At 52.7% G+C, this 18432-nt stretch overlaps 4 protein-coding genes across 4 annotated transcripts; 2 read left to right on the top strand and 2 right to left on the bottom strand.

Annotated features, from left to right (window-relative positions):
* On the bottom strand, positions 1–1802 carry LOC127753449 (cytochrome P450 89A2-like). Its single transcript, XM_052278929.1, has one exon. It carries the CDS (start codon positions 1694–1696, stop codon positions 158–160), a length of 1539 nt encoding a protein of 512 aa, XP_052134889.1. The 5' UTR covers positions 1697–1802; the 3' UTR covers positions 1–157.
* Positions 1803–2138: 336 nt separating this feature from the next.
* On the top strand, positions 2139–3874 carry LOC127753448 (cytochrome P450 89A2-like). The gene has a single exon (XM_052278928.1). It carries the CDS (start codon positions 2178–2180, stop codon positions 3741–3743), a length of 1566 nt encoding a protein of 521 aa, XP_052134888.1. The 5' UTR covers positions 2139–2177; the 3' UTR covers positions 3744–3874.
* A 2602-nt stretch (positions 3875–6476) lies between these two features.
* Positions 6477–7576, bottom strand: LOC127753451 (cytochrome P450 89A2-like). The gene is given in 3 exon segments (XM_052278930.1): positions 6477–7136; positions 7138–7518; positions 7520–7576. Coding segments are annotated over 3 exon segments (1098 nt in total).
* An 8411-nt stretch (positions 7577–15987) lies between these two features.
* On the top strand, positions 15988–17811 carry LOC127752917 (cytochrome P450 89A2-like). The gene has a single exon (XM_052278363.1). The coding sequence runs from the start codon at positions 16043–16045 to the stop codon at positions 17591–17593; it is 1551 nt and encodes a 516-aa protein (XP_052134323.1). The 5' UTR covers positions 15988–16042; the 3' UTR covers positions 17594–17811.
* Positions 17812–18432: the final 621 nt, after the last annotated feature.

The raw sequence follows: 18432 nt of genomic DNA on the forward strand, positions 1-18432 counted from the left end.
TGCTAAAACAAAACACACTTTTGGCACTTAATTCAAACCTAATTATATACTTCTAGTCACTATGGACATTTGGATCATAACTTAATCACAAGTAAATATACGCTAACACTAACTAATGAACACAAAACTAAACCAATTCTGGACTCTGTCTCACTGTCTAACTCCTCCTGGGCACGAGGCGTGGGCGCAGCGGCTTGGCCATGACGGTGGTGAACTCCCGCTTCTCGGCGAACTCCACCTCGAGCCCCTCCACCTCCTTCCACTCGAACTCCATCACCATGGATCCCACGAAGTATTCGAGGTGGAGCATGGCGATGTTGAGCCCGGCGCAGATCCTCCGCCCGACGCCGAACGGCATCATCTTGATGCCCTTGGTCCCGTGCATGTCGACGCCGGCGCCATGGCCGCCGTCCAAGAACCTCTCCGGCATGAACTGCATTGGGTTCTCCCATTCTCTCTCGTCCCTCCCGATCTCGGCCACCATGAAGTTCACCGTGGCGCCCTTGGGGATGAGGTACCCGCCGACGTCCATGTCCTCCGCCGCCTTGTGCGGCAGCACGAAGTGGCCCGGCGGGTGCTTGCGCAGGCCTTCCTTGACCACGGCGTTGAGGTACGGCATCTTGTTGTCCTTGTCCCTCACGTTCCGCTCCAGGAGCTCGTCGTCGCCGCCGCAGGTGGCGTTGATCTCGGCGTAGAGCTTCTCCTGCACGGCCGGGTTCTTGACCAGCTCGGCCATGATCCATTGTAGCCCGGTGGAGGTGGTGTCGGTGCCGGCGTTGAGGAACTCGGAGCAGAGCGTGACGATCTCGTCGTCGGTGAGGGCGCGGTTGCCCTCCTCGGGGATCTTGACGTCGAGGAGCGTGTCCACGTACGAGTGCTGGAACGTCGTCTCCCTCGCCGGCGGGAGGCCCTGGCTGGCGAGCCTCTTGTACTCCCGGCGAGCCTCGATCAGCGGCACGAAGAGCTCCTTCTGGCGCCGGCGCAGGGCGTGCGCGGCCTCGAGGCGGCCGCGGAAGAGGTGCTTGGTGATCCACGGGAAGAAGAAGAAGACGCTCATCCTCCTCGAGATGTAGAGCAGCCACGCGCGCTCGGCCACCTCGATGTCGCGCACGGCGGGCTCGTCGAGGCGCTCGCCGAAGCACATGAGCACGAGGAGGCAGAACATGGTGTACTGGAACGCCTCCATGACGTTGGGCGCCGCCTCGCCGGAGCCCCGCAGCTTCTCCATGAGCACGCGGCGCACCCAGACGCGCGCCGGCGCGAACTGGTCGACGCGCGACTGCTGCAGCGTCTGCGACACGAGGTTGCGGCGGAGCAGCCGCCACATGGCGCCGTAGTTGGCGCGGGTGATGATGTTGTCGCTGACGCCGAGGAGCGTGCTGGTGGCGGCCTGCGGCCGGTCGGCCAGCTTCGCGCCGGCGGCGATGAGCGCCGCGTGCGCCAGGTGCCGATCCGCCACGAAGATGGACAGCCGCGACCCGATCCGGAGCGTCACGACGGGGCCGTACTTCTTGAACAGCGTCAGCAGCAGAGGCTCGACGTCGGCCGCCGAGTGCCGCAGCCACAGCAGGTTGCCGAACAGCGGCACCGCCGGCGGGCCGGGCGGGAGGCGGCGCCGCCTGGACGATGCCGCATTGCGGAGCAGGAAGAGGAGCGGTAGGAGGAGGACGCCGGCGAGGATGACCAGGTTATCCATCTGCGTCGTCGGCGGCGGCGGCGGCGGCGGCGGAATTGTCGATTGGTGTCGTGGTTGTACGTCGGGTGAGACAAAACGGCTTTACATTTATAGGGAGTCGCATCAAGTCAACGCTGAATACGATTGAGTTTGGATAATTTTACGAGTTAGAGTCTGAACAAACTACGGGTTGTTCGGATGTAATTTTCTAGAGAGAAATTCTAGAAAATATTCTAGAATTTTTTTTCTTCGTATTTATTCCTGTTCATCATCATCCCTGACGTCAGCGCAGGTGGACCCTTCCGTTCACTTCCTCCGCAAGTCGAATCGAGATCGCGACGGTGGCATCAAGCATAATTAACCGATAAATATAACCGAATTTACTTAAGCACAAGCAGTTAAAAACCTCCTAATAACGTGCTAATTACGACACGTGTTAACCATATAAAATGAGTCCCGCTGAAGTAGCCACACGGTACGCGGTGCTCGCGCTCACTCGAAGATGGACACGTGGCACGTCACCGTCGCTGCAATCCTTGTCCTCATCCCCTTCCTCCGGCTCATCCTCTCCCGCCGCGGCGGCCGCGGCGGCGGGAAGCGCGGCCGCCTCCCGCCGGGTCCTCCGGCCGTGCCGTTGCTCGGGAGCACGGTGTGGCTGACCAATTCGCTGGCCGACGCCGAGCCCCTCCTCCGGCGCCTCATCGCGCGGCACGGCCCCGTCGTCTCCCTCCGCGTCGCGTCCAGGCTGCTCGTCTTCGTCGCCGACCGCCGCCTCGCGCACGCGGCGCTCGTCGAGAAGGGGGCGTCCCTGGCCGATCGCCCCGCCATGGCGTCGACGAGGCTGCTCGGCGAGAGCGACAACCTCATCTCGCGGGCCGGATACGGGCCCGTGTGGCGCCTCCTGCGGCGCAACCTCGTCGCCGAGACGCTGCACCCGTCGCGCGTGCGGCTGTTCGCGCCGGCGCGCGCGTGGGTGCGGCGCGTGCTCGTCGAGAAGCTGCGGGACGAGAACGGCGACGCGGCGGCGCCACGCGCCGTCGTGGAGACGTTCCAGTACGCCATGTTCTGCCTCCTGGTGCTCATGTGCTTCGGCGAGCGGCTCGACGAGGACGCGGTGCGCGCGATCGCCGTCGCGCAGCGGGACGCGCTCCTCTACCTGTCGAGCAAGATGCCCGTCTTCGCCTTCTTCCCAGCGGTCACCAAGCACCTCTTCCGCGGGCGCCTCCAGAAGGCGCACGCACTCCGCCGGCGGCAGATGGAGCTGTTCGTGCCGCTGATCAACGCGCGGCGAGAGTACAAGAAACGGCAGGGCGGCGCCGACGGCGAGCCGAAGAAGGAGACCACGTTCGAGCACTCGTACGTCGACACCCTCCTCGACATCAAGCTCCCCGACGACGGCAACCGCCCGCTCACCGACGACGAGATGGTCAACCTCTGCTCCGAGTTCCTCAACGCCGGCACGGACACGACGTCCACCGCGCTGCAGTGGATCATGGCCGAGCTGGTCAAGAACCCATCCATCCAAGCAAAGCTCCACGACGAGATCAAATCCAAGACCGGCGGCGGCGGCGGCCAGCGCGAGGTCTCCGAGGAGGACATTCACGACATGCCGTACCTGAAGGCGGTGGTGCTCGAGGGCCTCCGGAAGCACCCACCGGGGCACATGGTGCTCCCTCACAGGGCGACGGAGGACATGGAGATCGGCGGGTACCTCATCCCCAAGGGCGCCACGGTGAACTTCATGGTGGCCGAGATGGGAAGGGACGAGAAAGAATGGGAGAAGCCAATGGAGTTCATGCCGGAGAGGTTCCTCGCCGGCGGCGACGGCGAGGGGGTCGACGTCACAGGCAGCAGGGAGATCCGGATGATGCCGTTCGGCGTTGGGCGGAGGATTTGCGCCGGGCTCGGCGTCGCCATGCTACATGTCGAGTACTTCGTGGCGAACATGGTGAGCGAGTTCGAGTGGAAGGAGGTCGCCGGCGACGAGGTGGACTTCGCCGAGAAGATCGAGTTCACAACCGTCATGGCGAAGCCGCTGCGCGCTCGCCTCGTGCCCAGAAGGGCCTAGATCACCATGCATGTATGGCTTAGGGTCACCGTTTCAGTAGCTTAGCTCAATCCAAATGCATGCTTCTTACTAGCCTAGTCGAGTTCTTAATTAAACACTACCTAGTACAATACCATAACCTGTGTTCTGAATGATCAGTGCCGATATAGTGATATGGATGCTTCTTAATTAATTAGTTTCTCTACTCAGTACAGTACCTTTTACTTCCATGCTCTGAAATTCTGAATAGAGATGCATGATTAGTGGCAAAATGTAAAAAAAAAAGGAGGTGTAATTAAGGTGTTCCTATTGACCGAATCTTGCGAAAATTGAGATGAAACAATATATCTAACTCATTCATGTTTGGGCACGTAGTACGTTGTAAGGCGATCGATCGATTGCTTAACCCGGATGATGAGACATATCTTCTTTGTGATGAAAAGAAGCTGTTTGATACGGATGCGCAAGCAGTTCAGAAAGCATGAGCATGATGTCCGCGGGTCGGAGATCACCATCAGACGTCCGCACCGTGAGGAAGACGACGTCGGCTGTTTGGTTTACAGGGACTTATTACAAGTCTCCGTCACATCGGATGTTTAGACACTAATTTAAAGTATTAAATATACACTAATTATAAAACCTATTTTATAACATTGGACTAATTCGCGAGACGAATCTTTTGTGATGCTACAGTAAACTTTTGATAATTATGGATTAATTAGGCTTTAAAAATCCGTGTCGCTGATTAGCTCTCATTTATAAAATTAGTTTTTTTATTAGTCTATGTTTAATACTCTAAATTAGCGTCCAAACATCCGATGTGACATGGGCTAAAAAATTTTAGCCCCATCTAAACACCCCAACGCGTTGCTTTCAGCTAGCCTTTCATGGCATCAATGCTACATGGCTAGTTGTCTAGACTCCAGTGGCAGGCAAGAGAGACGGACCGGAGAAAGCAACAGTAGTTCACACCGTAGTACCGTACCATGCTGTAGGACACGGCGTAATGTGTAAACATAGAAAATGTCGTGGGATCAACAAACTTTACAGTCGTATATGTGAAGAAAATTTAAGCGAAAAAAGTATATACTAGACCCTTCATCTTATCGCTGAGTTACAAGATCGTCCCGGAAAAAAAAATAGAAATATGACATCCTTCAACTCACGAAACCAAGTCACTCTAAATCCTTAAACAGTTTTGTCCGACGTGACAGCTGTGTCACAGTGGTAACCATATGTCAGTCACTACTTTCTCTCCTCTCTCCTCCGGTCCTCTCCTTCTTGGGCACGGGCCACGTGGAGAAGGGCATACACGAGGGCATGGCCGGTGGCCGGTGAGGCAGGAGCATGGCCGACGACCGGCGGGAAGAACCGGAGGCGCGCGGCGACGTCCAGCTCCTGTCAGTACTTTCCCCTTTCTCCTTGTGGTCTTCTTCCTCCTCCCGTCTCACGTTCTCTTGAATCCTTTCGCCCCCTCTCATCATCTCCCCAGTAAAAAGGCAAGTCACCCATATCTTTGTGTCTCCTTCAACATGAGCTCGGATCAACCCCACAGGAAACCCTCCCATTCCTCTTTCCCGGCGGCTCGGCATGAAACATGTTCCACCACTCGCATCATCCTAAGCTCGGGAAAAATTTCTCCCGGCGACCTTCGTGGGCCTTCATCGTCTCGTCATATCACCGTTGCCCCTCACCTCTCAACATCTACTAATAACGCTAGCCACAGCACTGTACCAGCATCGCCTCCCGTCGGAATAGCCGAGCCATGCCCGCCATGTCCTCCCCACATCATCCTCCCTAGACACAACCATTAGTGACACCTACACAGCCATCTCCGTTTGGTTGTGAGGACATGAGGGCAGTGGCGGCACAAATTGATATGTCCCTGGTTCTCCCTACCCTTCGCCAGCTGTGCTTTTCCCCACCGACCATCGGTCGCGCTCGCCGCGTCGGCCCTTCTGCCCATCAACTATCGCCAAGAAAGGGATGACTAGGGGAGAGAGAAGGGGAAGTAGCCACTGACATGTGGGGCCCATGTGGGTCCCACATTGACTCAATTGTCATATCGGACAAAACCGCCTATGAACCTAGAGTGATTTAGTTTTATAAGTTGAGTGATGTCATATATCTGGTTTTTGGGTTCATGGATGATTTTATAAATAAATCGTCCACAAGATAAGGGGTCTTAGGTATACTTTTTCCAATTAAAGCAGCAGGCCGAGACCTCACGCTGGGCCGGATTGTCTCGGCTAAGGCTTGGGCTGCGCAAACTACCCGAGATTCGCGAGAAACGGCCCAATTAATTACGGCTAAGGCGCGCACGGGCCGATCGTATGCGTAGCAAGAGACACGGCGGCGCCGTGCAGATGGCGGTCGGATGAGGCAGCCAAGGCCGCCGATTACAGCTAAACTGCAAACTGTCGCCGGCAATGCCAGAGGAGTTACTTTCCAGTTTCCACCATTCATTATTTTACACACCAACGCTGCAGAGTAGACGATGCCAGGATCAGCAGGTAATCTGACTCAGCGAAAAACTCACAACACAGACACCTAGGATATTCTCTTGGTATCTCTCAAGAATTGTAAAATTTCTCATAGTGAAGGAAGGAAGCTGCCATGTTACGTGCGATGATTTTGGCATTCGTTTGTTCCCTTACATTCGTATATATTCGGCACAATCAAGGAATGGATTATTCGAGTGTACCTTTGAATAATTATCCCAAATTATTCAAATACTCATCCATTTCTACTGGTCTAGGTACTCCGGGGCACAAGGCGCACGCGCAGCGGCTTGGCCATGACGGTGTTGAACTCCCGCTTCTCGGCGAAGTCCACCTCGTCGCCGGCCACCTCCTTCCACTCGAACTCCCTCACCATGTTGGCCACGAAGTACTCCAGGTGAAGCATGGCGATGCCGAGCCCGGGACAAATCCGCCGCCCGACGCCGAACGGCATCATGCGGATCCCCTTGTTGCCGGTAATGTCCACTCGCTCGCCGTCGCCACACGGACGAAGGAACCGCTCCGGCATGAACTCCATTGGCTTCTCCCATTCTTTCTCGTCCCTGCCCATCTCGGCCACCATGAAGTTCACTATGGTGCCCTTGGGGATGAGGTACCCGCCGACGTCCATGTCCTCCGCCGCCTTGTGAGGTAGCAACATGTGCGCCGGTGGGTGCTTCCGGAGGCCTTCGAGCACCACCGCCTTCAGGTACGGCATGTCGTGGACGTCCTCCTCGGAGACCTCGTGCCGGCCGCCGCCGCCGGTCTTGAACTTGATCTCCTCGTAGAGCTTTGATTGGATGGATGGGTTCTTGACCAGCTCGGCCATGATCCATTGCAGCGCGGCGGACGTGCTGTCCGTGCCGGCTACGAGGAACTCGGAGCAGAGCATAACCAGCTCGTCGTCGGTGAGCGCGCGACGGGTGCAGCGTATCGGCGACGAGGTTGCGCCGCAGGAGGCACCACACGGGCCCGTAGCTCGCGCGCGAGATCATGGTGTCGCCCTCGCCGACGAGCCTGGCCGAGGCGGCCTGGCTGGGGCGATCGGCCAGGGAGGCCCCGCTCTCGACGAGCGCCGCGTGCGCGAGGCGGCGGTCGGCGACGAAGACGAGCAGCTGGGAGCCGAAGCGAAGGGAGACGACGGGGCCGTGGCGCGACATCAGGCGCTGGACGACGGGCTCGGCGTCGTACAACGAGTTGGTCAGCCACACCGTGCTCCCGAGCAACGGCACGGCCGGAGGACCCGGCGGGAGGCGGCCGCGTCTCCCGTCGTCGCCGCGGCGGAAGAGGATGAGCCCGGAGCAAGGGGAGGAGGATGACGATCGCGGGGACGAACCGCTGCCAGGCATCCATGGCGCGAGCGATCGAGGTGCTCGACGACGGCCACCTCGTACTGTGCTTCGGGGCGCCTGTTTTATAGGGGCGTTTAACTGTTAGTTTACGCTTGAAAAATCGTCGAATGTATCGTTTTATACTATTTTACTTGATCGTATCATAGTCACGATGATCTCGATTGACTTGGCGAGGAAGCTTGAAAGGATCAATCAAAATACTGATATGATGAAATGAAAATTGGTATAGAATGGTAATACGTGCTTAGCACATCTGGTTTAAAGAGCTCATAAGTATAAAACGTCTGGTAACAGAGTTAAGGAAGGTAAATCTTACTTATACAAGAGTGTAGATCAATAGATCGAGCTTAAAAAAAATGTGCGAACAGATTCAAATAAGTATTTCTGAAGTTGGATACGGATAGTTATAACATATGTGAAAATAATGAAGAAAAAACATAATTGGTTGAAAAGTAGAAGTAGGTGAAGAAACGAACGAAGAATAGTTATAATTGATTGAGATAAAAAGATAGATGAAAAAATAGTTTTATTTTAAAACAGAGGTGAAGCGGTAGGAATAGTTTCACTTCAGGAGGCATGCACTGGTAAGTGGCAACTAAGTATATCTTGCTCCATGCTGATAGTAGCAATTTTTTTTAACATGATCATTTTTTATGCCCAGTCAATACGATATGTTGATAACAAAGCTATCAATGGAGAATACGAACGATATGGCATAGTATCTTTTGGTTCTGTATGTGTCCTATTCATTAGGATATTATCTTTGTTTAATATTTATTTGAGCTAAAATATTGTTCCCACTAGTTGATACATCGTGCTTTGCTAGTGTGGATTTATGCATGTTATACATTATAGAGATGGTATAACATGTATTTATCCACATATCTTGCTACAAAGTGCGGGGGTATCAACTAATTACTAGCTTATTACTTGGTACTTTTTACTGTAATCTTTTCTGAAATTCTGAATAGATATGCATGATTAGTTGTGAAATGTAAAATAACCAGGGTTTGGAATTTCCAAATCATGATTAAGGGTTCATTCGGATTATAGGATAGAAAAAATATAAGATTGGGAAAGTATAGAAACAGGAAAGGAATCTAGGTGTGAAACATAAGAATGAAAAACAAAGGAATACAAAAAAAATGAGGACATTCGGATAACATGAAATTAGTTGCCTGGGATTTGCATGTAGGAATAAAAAAAAAAAGCTTAAGGTGGACGGATTTTTCCTATACTTTTCATGTGAAATCAGCGTCAAAGGAAACTTTTCTTTGGATTTCCTACAACCACAGTTTTCATGATCTGAATGACAAGAAAGGAAAAAAAATTCCTATGCACAGTATTCCTCCAAAAATCACGTGAAGATCCTCTAATCCGAATAAGCCCTAATAGTGGGAACTGAACAGGCCTTCATCGACGGCGACCAGCCTGCCAGCTTGCCAGTTGAGCTTGCCAGTTGGGCTAGATTGCTGGAAAGAATAAGTTCACTTAGGTCCTTTAAGTTGTTGTAGAGTCTAAAATTCTTCCCTATACCGAAACAAAAGGTATAACTCATCCTCAAATTCACCATACCGTGTTAACTTTAGTCCTCGACAATATAGTAGCCCGTTTAACGCGATGAGCGCGACCCATGTGGGCGGTGGGCCCCACATGTCTGTGGCTAAATCTTCTCCCTCTCCCTCCTCTCCCTCTCCCATGCGCGCCGGGAATGGCGTGTCATCAGTGCCCGTTGTTGGGACGTAGCCACGCCTCCGCAATGACTTCGCGCGCCTCCAGGACTAGAGCGGAATCAAGTAGCTGGCAGAAGCAGCGACGAGGTCTCCGGCGCATTGTTGAGCTAGGTCTTCCTCGACGGCTACGACGGCTGCCTGCTACCGCGTTTTCTAAGTGTCTAACGCGGTATTCCCAGCTATTGGGTGTTGTTTTCTCCCAAATCCCACCTACGGCTCCACACTGCCACAACCTTTTCCTCCACAGCTCGTAGACTGCGACGCGCTTGCGCTTGCTCGCCTCCTCGATCTCCGACCGTGTCAGTCCACCGCACGTCGTTGATGTGGCGATGGGGGCAGGCCGGTCGACACCGTCATCGTCGACAGCCGCCGCCGACGGGTGCTCTATGTCGAGACGATCGCATTCCACACATGATACTCGTCAACTTAGTCCCAGAACTAGCTTGTGCACCATCCGGGCGTAGCGCTCGATCACGGACCACCGCTAGGAAATGAGCCGTGCGCGCGACCATCGTGGCGTAGTCCAAGTCGCCGTCATCGCCTTGGACGGCCGCTGCCAAGGTCGTCGTCGCCACCGCCGCCGCCAGCCTCTGCCTTTCTCTTCTCGACGTGGTGAAATTGAGAATCGCTCTCCTCGTCGTACACATACTTCCAAATCGCTGCGCTGCGTACTATCCATCTTTTCTTTTGGGGGCTGCTATATAATGGAATCCCATTTTCGAATGGGATGATCCCAAGTAGGTATCAGGTGTGATACCTATCAGGTATCAGATGATTTTACACACGTTCCAGGTGCTACTTGCAAAGTATCATATGATACTTATCAAGTATCATACGATTTCTACCATGTATCGTGTGATACTCGCGAGGAATCATGTGATACCTATCAGGTATCAGACGATTTCTACCACGTATCGTGTGATACTCGTGAGGTATCATGTGATACATGTAAGGTATCAGACGATTTCTACCACGTATCGCGTGATACTCGCAAGGTATCATGTCAGGTATCGACGATTTCTACTATACATCACGTGATACTTACTAGGTATCGGATGATACCTACCAGGTATCAGGTGATTCCTACTAGATATAACTGGACATCCCGTTGGGGAGAGGAGCATCCCAACGCGCAGCCGGCCACCTGCAGTCGTCCCTTGTAGACGGCGACGACGACAGCGGCGGCGGCGGTGGACGGGTGCGGCGGCGGCGGCGAGGGACGGCGACGGCGGCGGTGGGGGCGGGCGCGGTGGCGACGACGGGGGACGGGCGTGGCGGCGGCGGCGAGGGACGGTGACGACAGCGGTGGGGGCGGGCGCGGCGGCGACGGCGGTGGCGGTGGGGGACGGGCGCGGCGGCGAGGGCGGTGGCGGTGGGGGGACGGGGACGGCGGCGGCGGCAGCGGGGGACGGGCGCGTGTTGATGCCTTCAACCACGTCGCATGGATGAGAATCGCATCTGTGGAGGAGGAGTATCCTGTTGGGGGACGGTATCCCGTCCCCTAGCATTCCCGTTTCTTTTAGATAATGGATCAAACCGGCCTCTACGTACCATCCATCTTGAGATTAGAGTTAGTTATTAGCTGCCATTTGATTTGAAGCGTGCACGTATATAAATAGCTGCATCTTTGTTGATGGAGTTTGTTTAATTAGAGGCGCGGCTGCATCCCGACGACGGGCACACGACGGGCGCCGGTGACATGCCGTTTCCGGCGCGTGTGGGAGAGGGAGAGGGAGAGGAATTAACCGCTCACATGTAGAGCTCACGTGGGTTCCACTCACCATGTAAGTCAAAATCGGTAACTATACTATCGAAGGATCAAAGTTAAATTAACACGATACTATCAAAGTTAAATTTCGGTTCAGAGATGAATTTCAGACTCAACGACAAATTGAAGGACCTAAAATGAACTTATTTCTATTTGTCTTGGCTTTGGTTTGGGTTGGACAAACTACAGAGTCGTGAGAAACAGCCCAATCCTCAAGTCCATAACAAGAGAGAGTGGATTTTAAACTTATTTCTATTTGTCTTGGCTATGGTTTGATGTTTGTTTGCAAACATGAACAAAATTAAAAAATAATAATAATAATTACTAACATGTGATATATCACTCTACAAACATGCAAGTTAAAACTTAACTTCTATAAGTTGCAAAAAAATTAATTAAACTACCATTACTTAATGTATATTCACATTCAAATTTATTTTTTTACAACATGTAGAACTTAAATTTTATATTGTATGTTTGTGAGATGATCTATCCCATATTAATCTATCTTATTAAACTTTTTAAAATCTTTTTATAACTATTTAAGTGACATGTAAATAATGATAGTACATCTCCTCGAGAATTTAGAATTGTTTTCCCATAACGACGATTCAGCCATGCAAACTTTGCACCGTGTGTGTAGCAGCGTAGGGGTGATAATGTGCTTAACTTTTTACCGTAGAAAATTCCAGTGCTGAATCTATAGCAGGTTAAATTTTGATATCTTGTTACCAAAAAATAAGGAAAAAGTACAAATTACATCCCTGAACAATTATGACGGTATGAATTACCCCCCTTAACTATAAAACCAAGCATTTGTCACCTCAAACTATAGAAACCGGACAAATTACCCCCTTGGCTCAATCTGAAGGGGTTTTGCTCCTATGTGACAGACATGTGACGCCAACGTGGCAATATAATCAGAAAAAAATAATAAAAAACTATGGGCCCACTACCCATCTCTCTCTTTTCTCTCTCTGACCCTGGAGACGCGGCGGGCGTGGCTGGGAGGGCGGGCGGCGGCCGGAGGGCACTGCGACGGTGTTGCCGGGAGAGATGGAGCTGCGCCTCCGCCGGCGAACGGCAACGCGGAAGGCCGCCACCGCCGTTTCTCCCTTTCCCCTCTACTTTCCTGCAATGCAGCGACGGTGGTGGTCTGGGCGGGGAAGGCCGTGGCGGGGAGGGCCACCACCTTCGCGCGAAGCACTTTCTGCTACTGGGAGCAGTAGCCGTCGCGGCGGGGAGGAAGAATGGATGAGGAGGCAGCCGCGCGAACGTCTCAGTCGTTGCCTAGTCGGCCGCTCGCTCCCCCTCCTCTTCCGCCATCGGACGCACACTCCGCCTCCGCCTCCGTCATCGGCCGCCCGAGCGAGCTCCGCCTCCGCAACCGGCCGCCTGGGCGCCTCCGCCGCCGCCCGCCAGGTCCACCTTCTCCTCCGCCACCGGCCAACAGGTCTGCCTTCGCCTCCGTCACCAGCCGCCCGGGCGCCTCCGCCGCCGGCCGCCGGTCGCCTGGAGCGCCTCCACGCCTCCCCCACGAGCACTCGTCCACCTCCCTTGTTCTTCGGCCACCGCGAAATCGCTGCCCTGCACGCACTCGTGCCACCGTCGCTGGCCTTCCGAAGCTCGCGGTTCGATCTTGTCGCCGCCTTCGCCTTCGCCGTTGCAGTCGCCAGCAACGCATTCGCCTTCGCCGTCGCAGAGTCGCCGACGGGGGAGCTGCGGCGGCGCCCGTTCGCGCACGCACTCCGCTCCTCGCCCGCCCGCCGCCCGCAGCCATCCCCGCCGCCGACCGCCAGTTGGCGTCTGCTCCTCGACCGCCCGCCGCCCGCAGCCATCCCCGGCGGTGGCCTCCCGTCGGCGCCGGCTCCTCACCCGCCCGCCGCCCGCCGCCCGCCAGCCGCAGCCTCTGTTGGCCGAGAGAGAGAGAAGGGGGGAGAGAGAGGGGGGAGGAGAGAAAAAAAAAATCGCTGACAGGTAGGCCCACCTATTTTTATTTGTATTTTCGCTGACTGTGTCACGAGTGTGCCACGTAGACTGAAAACCACTACGAATCGAGTTAGGGAGGGTAATTTATCCGGTTTTAATTGTTTGGGGTGTCAAATGTTCGGTATTGTAGTTTAGGGGGTAAATCGTACTACCACAATAGTTCGGGAGGTAATTCGTACTTTTTTTAAAAATAAAAATATATGAAGCCTAGATAGTGTTGTGAAAAAATTTTGATATCTTGTTACCTCTACCCGTTTGTGCAGCCAGTGCACGTGTCTTGTCCATCCTCTCTACAATGTGGGAAAATAGTACTAGTTTTTTCTAGGAAAAATTCTTTCGTTCACCTACCCAAATGAGGCCATGTTTAGTGCGTGGAAGGAAAATTTTTGGGTGTCACGTTATACGTTTGACCGGATGTCGGAATGGGTTTTCGGACACTAATGAAAAAAATAATTTCATAACTCGCCTGAAAACCACGAGACGAATTTTTTGAGTCTAATTAAGCCGTCATTAGCACATGTGGTTACTGTAGCACTTATAGCTAATCATGGACCAATTAGGCTCAAAAGATTCGTCTCGCGATTTCCTCCCTAACTGTGCAATTAGTTTTTGTTTTTATCTATATTTAATACCCTATATATGTATCAAAAGATTCGATGTGATGTTTTTAAAAAAAAGATTTTGGAAACTAAACGGAGCCTGAGTATCCCTGTCTTGAAATGGAGAGAGTGCATCGTAGAAATATGTGCATCATTTGGTTTGGCAAGGGAATTTTGAGGAGAATATTTAGCCTCGGTAGTACAGTACGATTTAGAGAAGAAAAATCAGGCTTCCTGACACTCCACAGCATGCGAGATTGTATCAAGCTAGTTTGTTTCTTTTTTATTTCTCCTAACTTTAAATATTTTTTTTCAGACTACTTATCCGATCTACGATACAGTATCATTGTATTGATTGTAATTAAATCTTTATAGCAAGATATCACGTGATTATATTCTGATATAAGAAAAACATGTGTTCCATACCTGATAATGATACGTTTCAAGGTGTGTCTTCTGTATGTTTTACAAAATTCATGTAAACTCTCTCTCCTCTCTCTCCACTCCATTCATGCATGCATTTAACTATCTTTAAAATAATTTTTCTCCTAAACTACTTATCTACGATCCGATCACACCATTATATTCGTTGCAATTAAATATTACAACAAGACATTACATGACTATATTCTGATGAAAAACATATGTTTCAATCCGTTAACACTTGATGCCTCATATGCGATAATGACATGTTTCAGTGTGTATTTTCATTGTGTTTCGCAAAATTTTTAAAATGTTTCAATGCCCTAAAAATACTTATATCTGCAGAGAAATGCTAAACTTTAGAAATTTTTATATTCGTAGACGGAGAGAACATGAAATTTCTATCTTCAAAGGGTCTCTTTGGATTTCCATCAGGCTCCAGGAGCACAGCTACACATCGATACGACCGAGGTAAACTAAATTCCGTCAGTCCGTCTCCCCCCACCAAACGCCAGTCAACCCCACGAACGCAAATCAACGACAAACTGCCGAAGCCAGCCAAGCGCCCAAGACAATCTCGATTGATTCGTCAAAAGAATCACAATGTACCACAACACCTAGGTGTGACACACACCTCCAGGTGGAGCCAAGCAGTTGGCCAGGTAATAATGTTTTATACGAAATACTTACTACTCCCGTACGTAGAACAAAATGGACTGTACTACCGTTCAGGAGTCTGCATCGCATGCATGTCACGTGTTGTAGTACTTGTACATGGCACACTACAGTTGCACCCGTAGAACAAAATGGACTGTTCCCAGATGGAAGCTTCCCGGCCTTGACCATTGTTCCATCGTTCAAAAACCCATGACATCATTACGCCGACGTATGCAAGATCAACCAACCGGGACAAGGATTTTCTACTTTTCCACACCTAGTGTCATAGCATAGCACCATGTGACTCAATAATTATATAAAAAAGAAGTATAGGAACATTAATTATATAAGTCTATACACAAACGTGCAAGACTATATTTTATCTAGAGTAAAGTGTACGGATGGTCCTTAAATTTATAGTGGTGTGTTATCTAGATCCATAAACTCTCAAAATGCATATCCAAGTCTCAGAATTTGTCATAGTGTGTTATCTAGATCCCAAATCACCACAACCCCTTCAGGATCCTACGTGACGTTGATGTGGCATGCCACACCGAATGACGTGGTATCATTTTGACTAACAAATGGGTCTCGTTTAAGATTTTTCCTTTTTCTTTTTTTCTTATCTTTTTTTCCCTTTCTTCTCGTTTCTCTGTGACCCGAGCAAAAGAAAGGAAAAAAAAGAAGAATGAGAAGAAAACGAAGAAGAAAAAAAATGGCACGTCACATCCATGTGGCATGCCACATCATCGCCACGTAGGATACTAGAGATGATGTGTCAATTTGGGATCTAGATGATACATTTTGACAAGTTCTGGGACCTGTATATACATTTTGAGAGTTTAGGGACCTATATGACACAACCCTACAAGTTTAACCGCCAATGCACTTTACTCTTTTATCTATAATATAAAAAATTATAAATCAAATAATAAATAGTACCCGTACAATGCAGATAAAATTTATTATTATTGTTTTTTCATGTGTAGATCGAATTTAGACTTGCATATTTGTATAGCGTCTTATATTATTATATCTATATTATCAAATTTTATGATTTTTTTTATATAACTGTCTAAAGTAGGTGTCATATATGGCAGTATGGCAGGTAAGTGTAGAAAATAATTTCTAACCGTCCGTCCGTTCTCTTCGTCTCCGATCGATCGGCCAGAGCCCAGAGATCTCTATAAATTGACGCCGAGAGTGAGAGCTAGCCATCACACACAAACACACACTCAGTAGATCGTAGTGTTCGTACGTGGTGAGCTACTAGGCCACTAGATAAGCTCCGGTTCGCCATGGACAACTTGTACTTGATCCTCGGAGCAATCCTCGCCGCCGCCGTCGTCGTCCCGTTCATTCTGTTCCGCGGCAATGGCGGCAAGCGCGGCCGCCGCCTCCCGCCCGGCCCGCCGGCGGTGCCGTTGCTCGGCAGCGTCGTGCTGCTGACCAAGGCGCTGACCGACGTCGAGCCGGAGCTGCTCCTCCAGAGGCTGATCGCTCGGTACGGCCCCATCGTGTCGCTGCGCATGGGGACGCGGGTGTCCGTCTTCGTCGCCGACCGCCGCCTCGCGCACGCGGCGCTCGTCGAGGGCGGCGCCGCGCTGGCCGACCGCCCCGGCGTGCCGGCGAGCAGGCTCCTCGGCGAGAACGACAACATCATCACGCGCGCCGGGTACGGGCCCGTGTGGCGCCTCCTCCGCCGCAACCTCGTCTCCGAGACGCTGCACCCGTCGCGCGCCCGCCTGTTCGCGCCGGCGCGCTACTGGGTGCACCGCGTCATCGTCGACAAGCTGGCGGCGTCCGGCCAGGCCCCGCACGACGTCGTGGACACGCTCCAGTACGCCATGTTCTGCCTCCTCGTGAACATGTGCTTCGGCGAGCGCCTCGACGAGGCCACGGTGCGCGCCGTCGAGGACGCCCAGCGCGACCTGCTCATCTACATCACGAGCCAGATGGCCGTCTTCGCCTACTTCCCGGCCATCACCAAGCACCTCTTCCGCGGCCGCCTCGAGAAGATCTACGCCCTCCGCCGCCGGCAGAGGGAGCTCTTCATGCCACTGATCAACGCGCGCCGGGAGTACAAGAAACACGGCGGCGGCGAGAAGACGACGAACAAAGAGACCACGCTCGAGCACTCGTACGTCGACACGCTGCTCGACATCAAGCTCCCCGAGGACGGCAACCGCGCGCTCACCGACGATGAGATCATCAAGCTCTGCTCCGAGTTCCTCAACGCCGGCACGGACACGACGTCCACCGCGCTGCAGTGGATCATGGCCGAGCTGGTCAAGAACCCATCCATCCAATCCAAGCTCCACGACGAGATCACGGCGAAGACCGGCGACGACCAGCCGGAGGTCACCGAGGAGGACGTCCACGGCATGCCGTACCTGAGGGCGGTGGTCCTGGAGGGACTCCGGAAGCACCCGCCGGGGCACTTCGTGCTGCCGCATAGGGCGGCGGAGGACGTGGAGGTCGGCGGCTACCTCATCCCCAAGGGCGCGACGGTGAACTTCATGGTGGCCGAGATCGGGAGGGACGAGCGGGAGTGGGCGAAGCCAATGGAGTTCATCCCGGAGCGGTTCCTCCCCGGCGGCGACGGCGAGGGGGTGGACGTGACGGGCAGCAAGGGGATCCGCATGATGCCGTTCGGCGTCGGGCGGAGGATCTGCGCGGGGCTCAGCTTCGCCATGCACCACCTGGAGTACTTCGTGGCAAACATGGTGAGGGAGTTCGAGTGGAAGGAGGTCGCCGGCGACGAGGTGGAGTTCGCCGAGAAGCGGGAGTTCACCACCGTCATGGCCAAGCCGCTCCGCGCGCGCCTCGTGCCCAGGAGGACGACGTAGAATAATAATGCTACGTATACGCCGTTACGTACGGATGCATGCACGTACGTCGCTGGACACTATCTTAATCGTGTCGAACAGTCGAAGCGCTCATACTTTTTTTTTTTTTTTGCTTCTTAGCCATGCTGATGCTGGCATCGTGAATTCCGCTACGTTCGTATGTACTACTCATGCATAAACCCCTTTGTTTTGGTTATCGAATAAAATCAGACAAGCTGCTGCTGTAGCTTGATCGCAAGTTCGCAACTCCACTGTTCGTTCGTCGCTGGAGTCTGGACGAGGAAAACATTAGGCCAGAAATTTGCGGCCCAAAACATAGTGAAAGCCCCAGACGAGCAAAACGGTCTGCAAATCCGGGCAGGCGGCCCAAACGCGGTCGGCGAGAATTCGTCCCGTTTCGAAGGCCGCGCGCGCCTCCATCCGCCTCGATCCCGCGATCCGGCCCGACAAACTTTCACGATTTCAGCCCAGGCCCGACCAAACGCGTGGTCACAACTCAAAAGCCGTGCACTCCCCTCGATTCGATCGACGGGTGCGCCGCATGTGTGTGGCACGTGAACAATCTCTTGGGCAACGCTAGTATTTCTACTAGTAGTACAGTGCCCCTACGTCGAAAAAGCTGTGCATTGTCACAGTAACGCCAATAGTGCGATCCATGTTGACCGTGACACGTACACTCAACAAAGAGTAGTCGTACGCACGATAGTGCGTATGATACGTACGAGTACTGTACTACTCGTACTGTATACGGTGCTAAGGGCTTGTTTGGATGACTACTCCAACTTACCAAGTCACATGCTATCTCGTGCCACAAGTTTGGCCAACGATTTAAAAGCTAT

This window comes from Oryza glaberrima, chromosome 10, assembly GCF_000147395.1.
Source record: "Oryza glaberrima chromosome 10, OglaRS2, whole genome shotgun sequence".
Taxonomy (NCBI): domain Eukaryota; kingdom Viridiplantae; phylum Streptophyta; class Magnoliopsida; order Poales; family Poaceae; genus Oryza; species Oryza glaberrima.

Coding starts and splice junctions, on each gene's coding strand:
- LOC127753449 (XM_052278929.1), bottom strand. CDS start 1,696: ATGGATAACCTGGTCATCCTCGCCGGCGTCCTCCTCCTACCGCTCCTC.
- LOC127753448 (XM_052278928.1), top strand. CDS start 2,178: ATGGACACGTGGCACGTCACCGTCGCTGCAATCCTTGTCCTCATCCCC.
- LOC127752917 (XM_052278363.1), top strand. CDS start 16,043: ATGGACAACTTGTACTTGATCCTCGGAGCAATCCTCGCCGCCGCCGTC.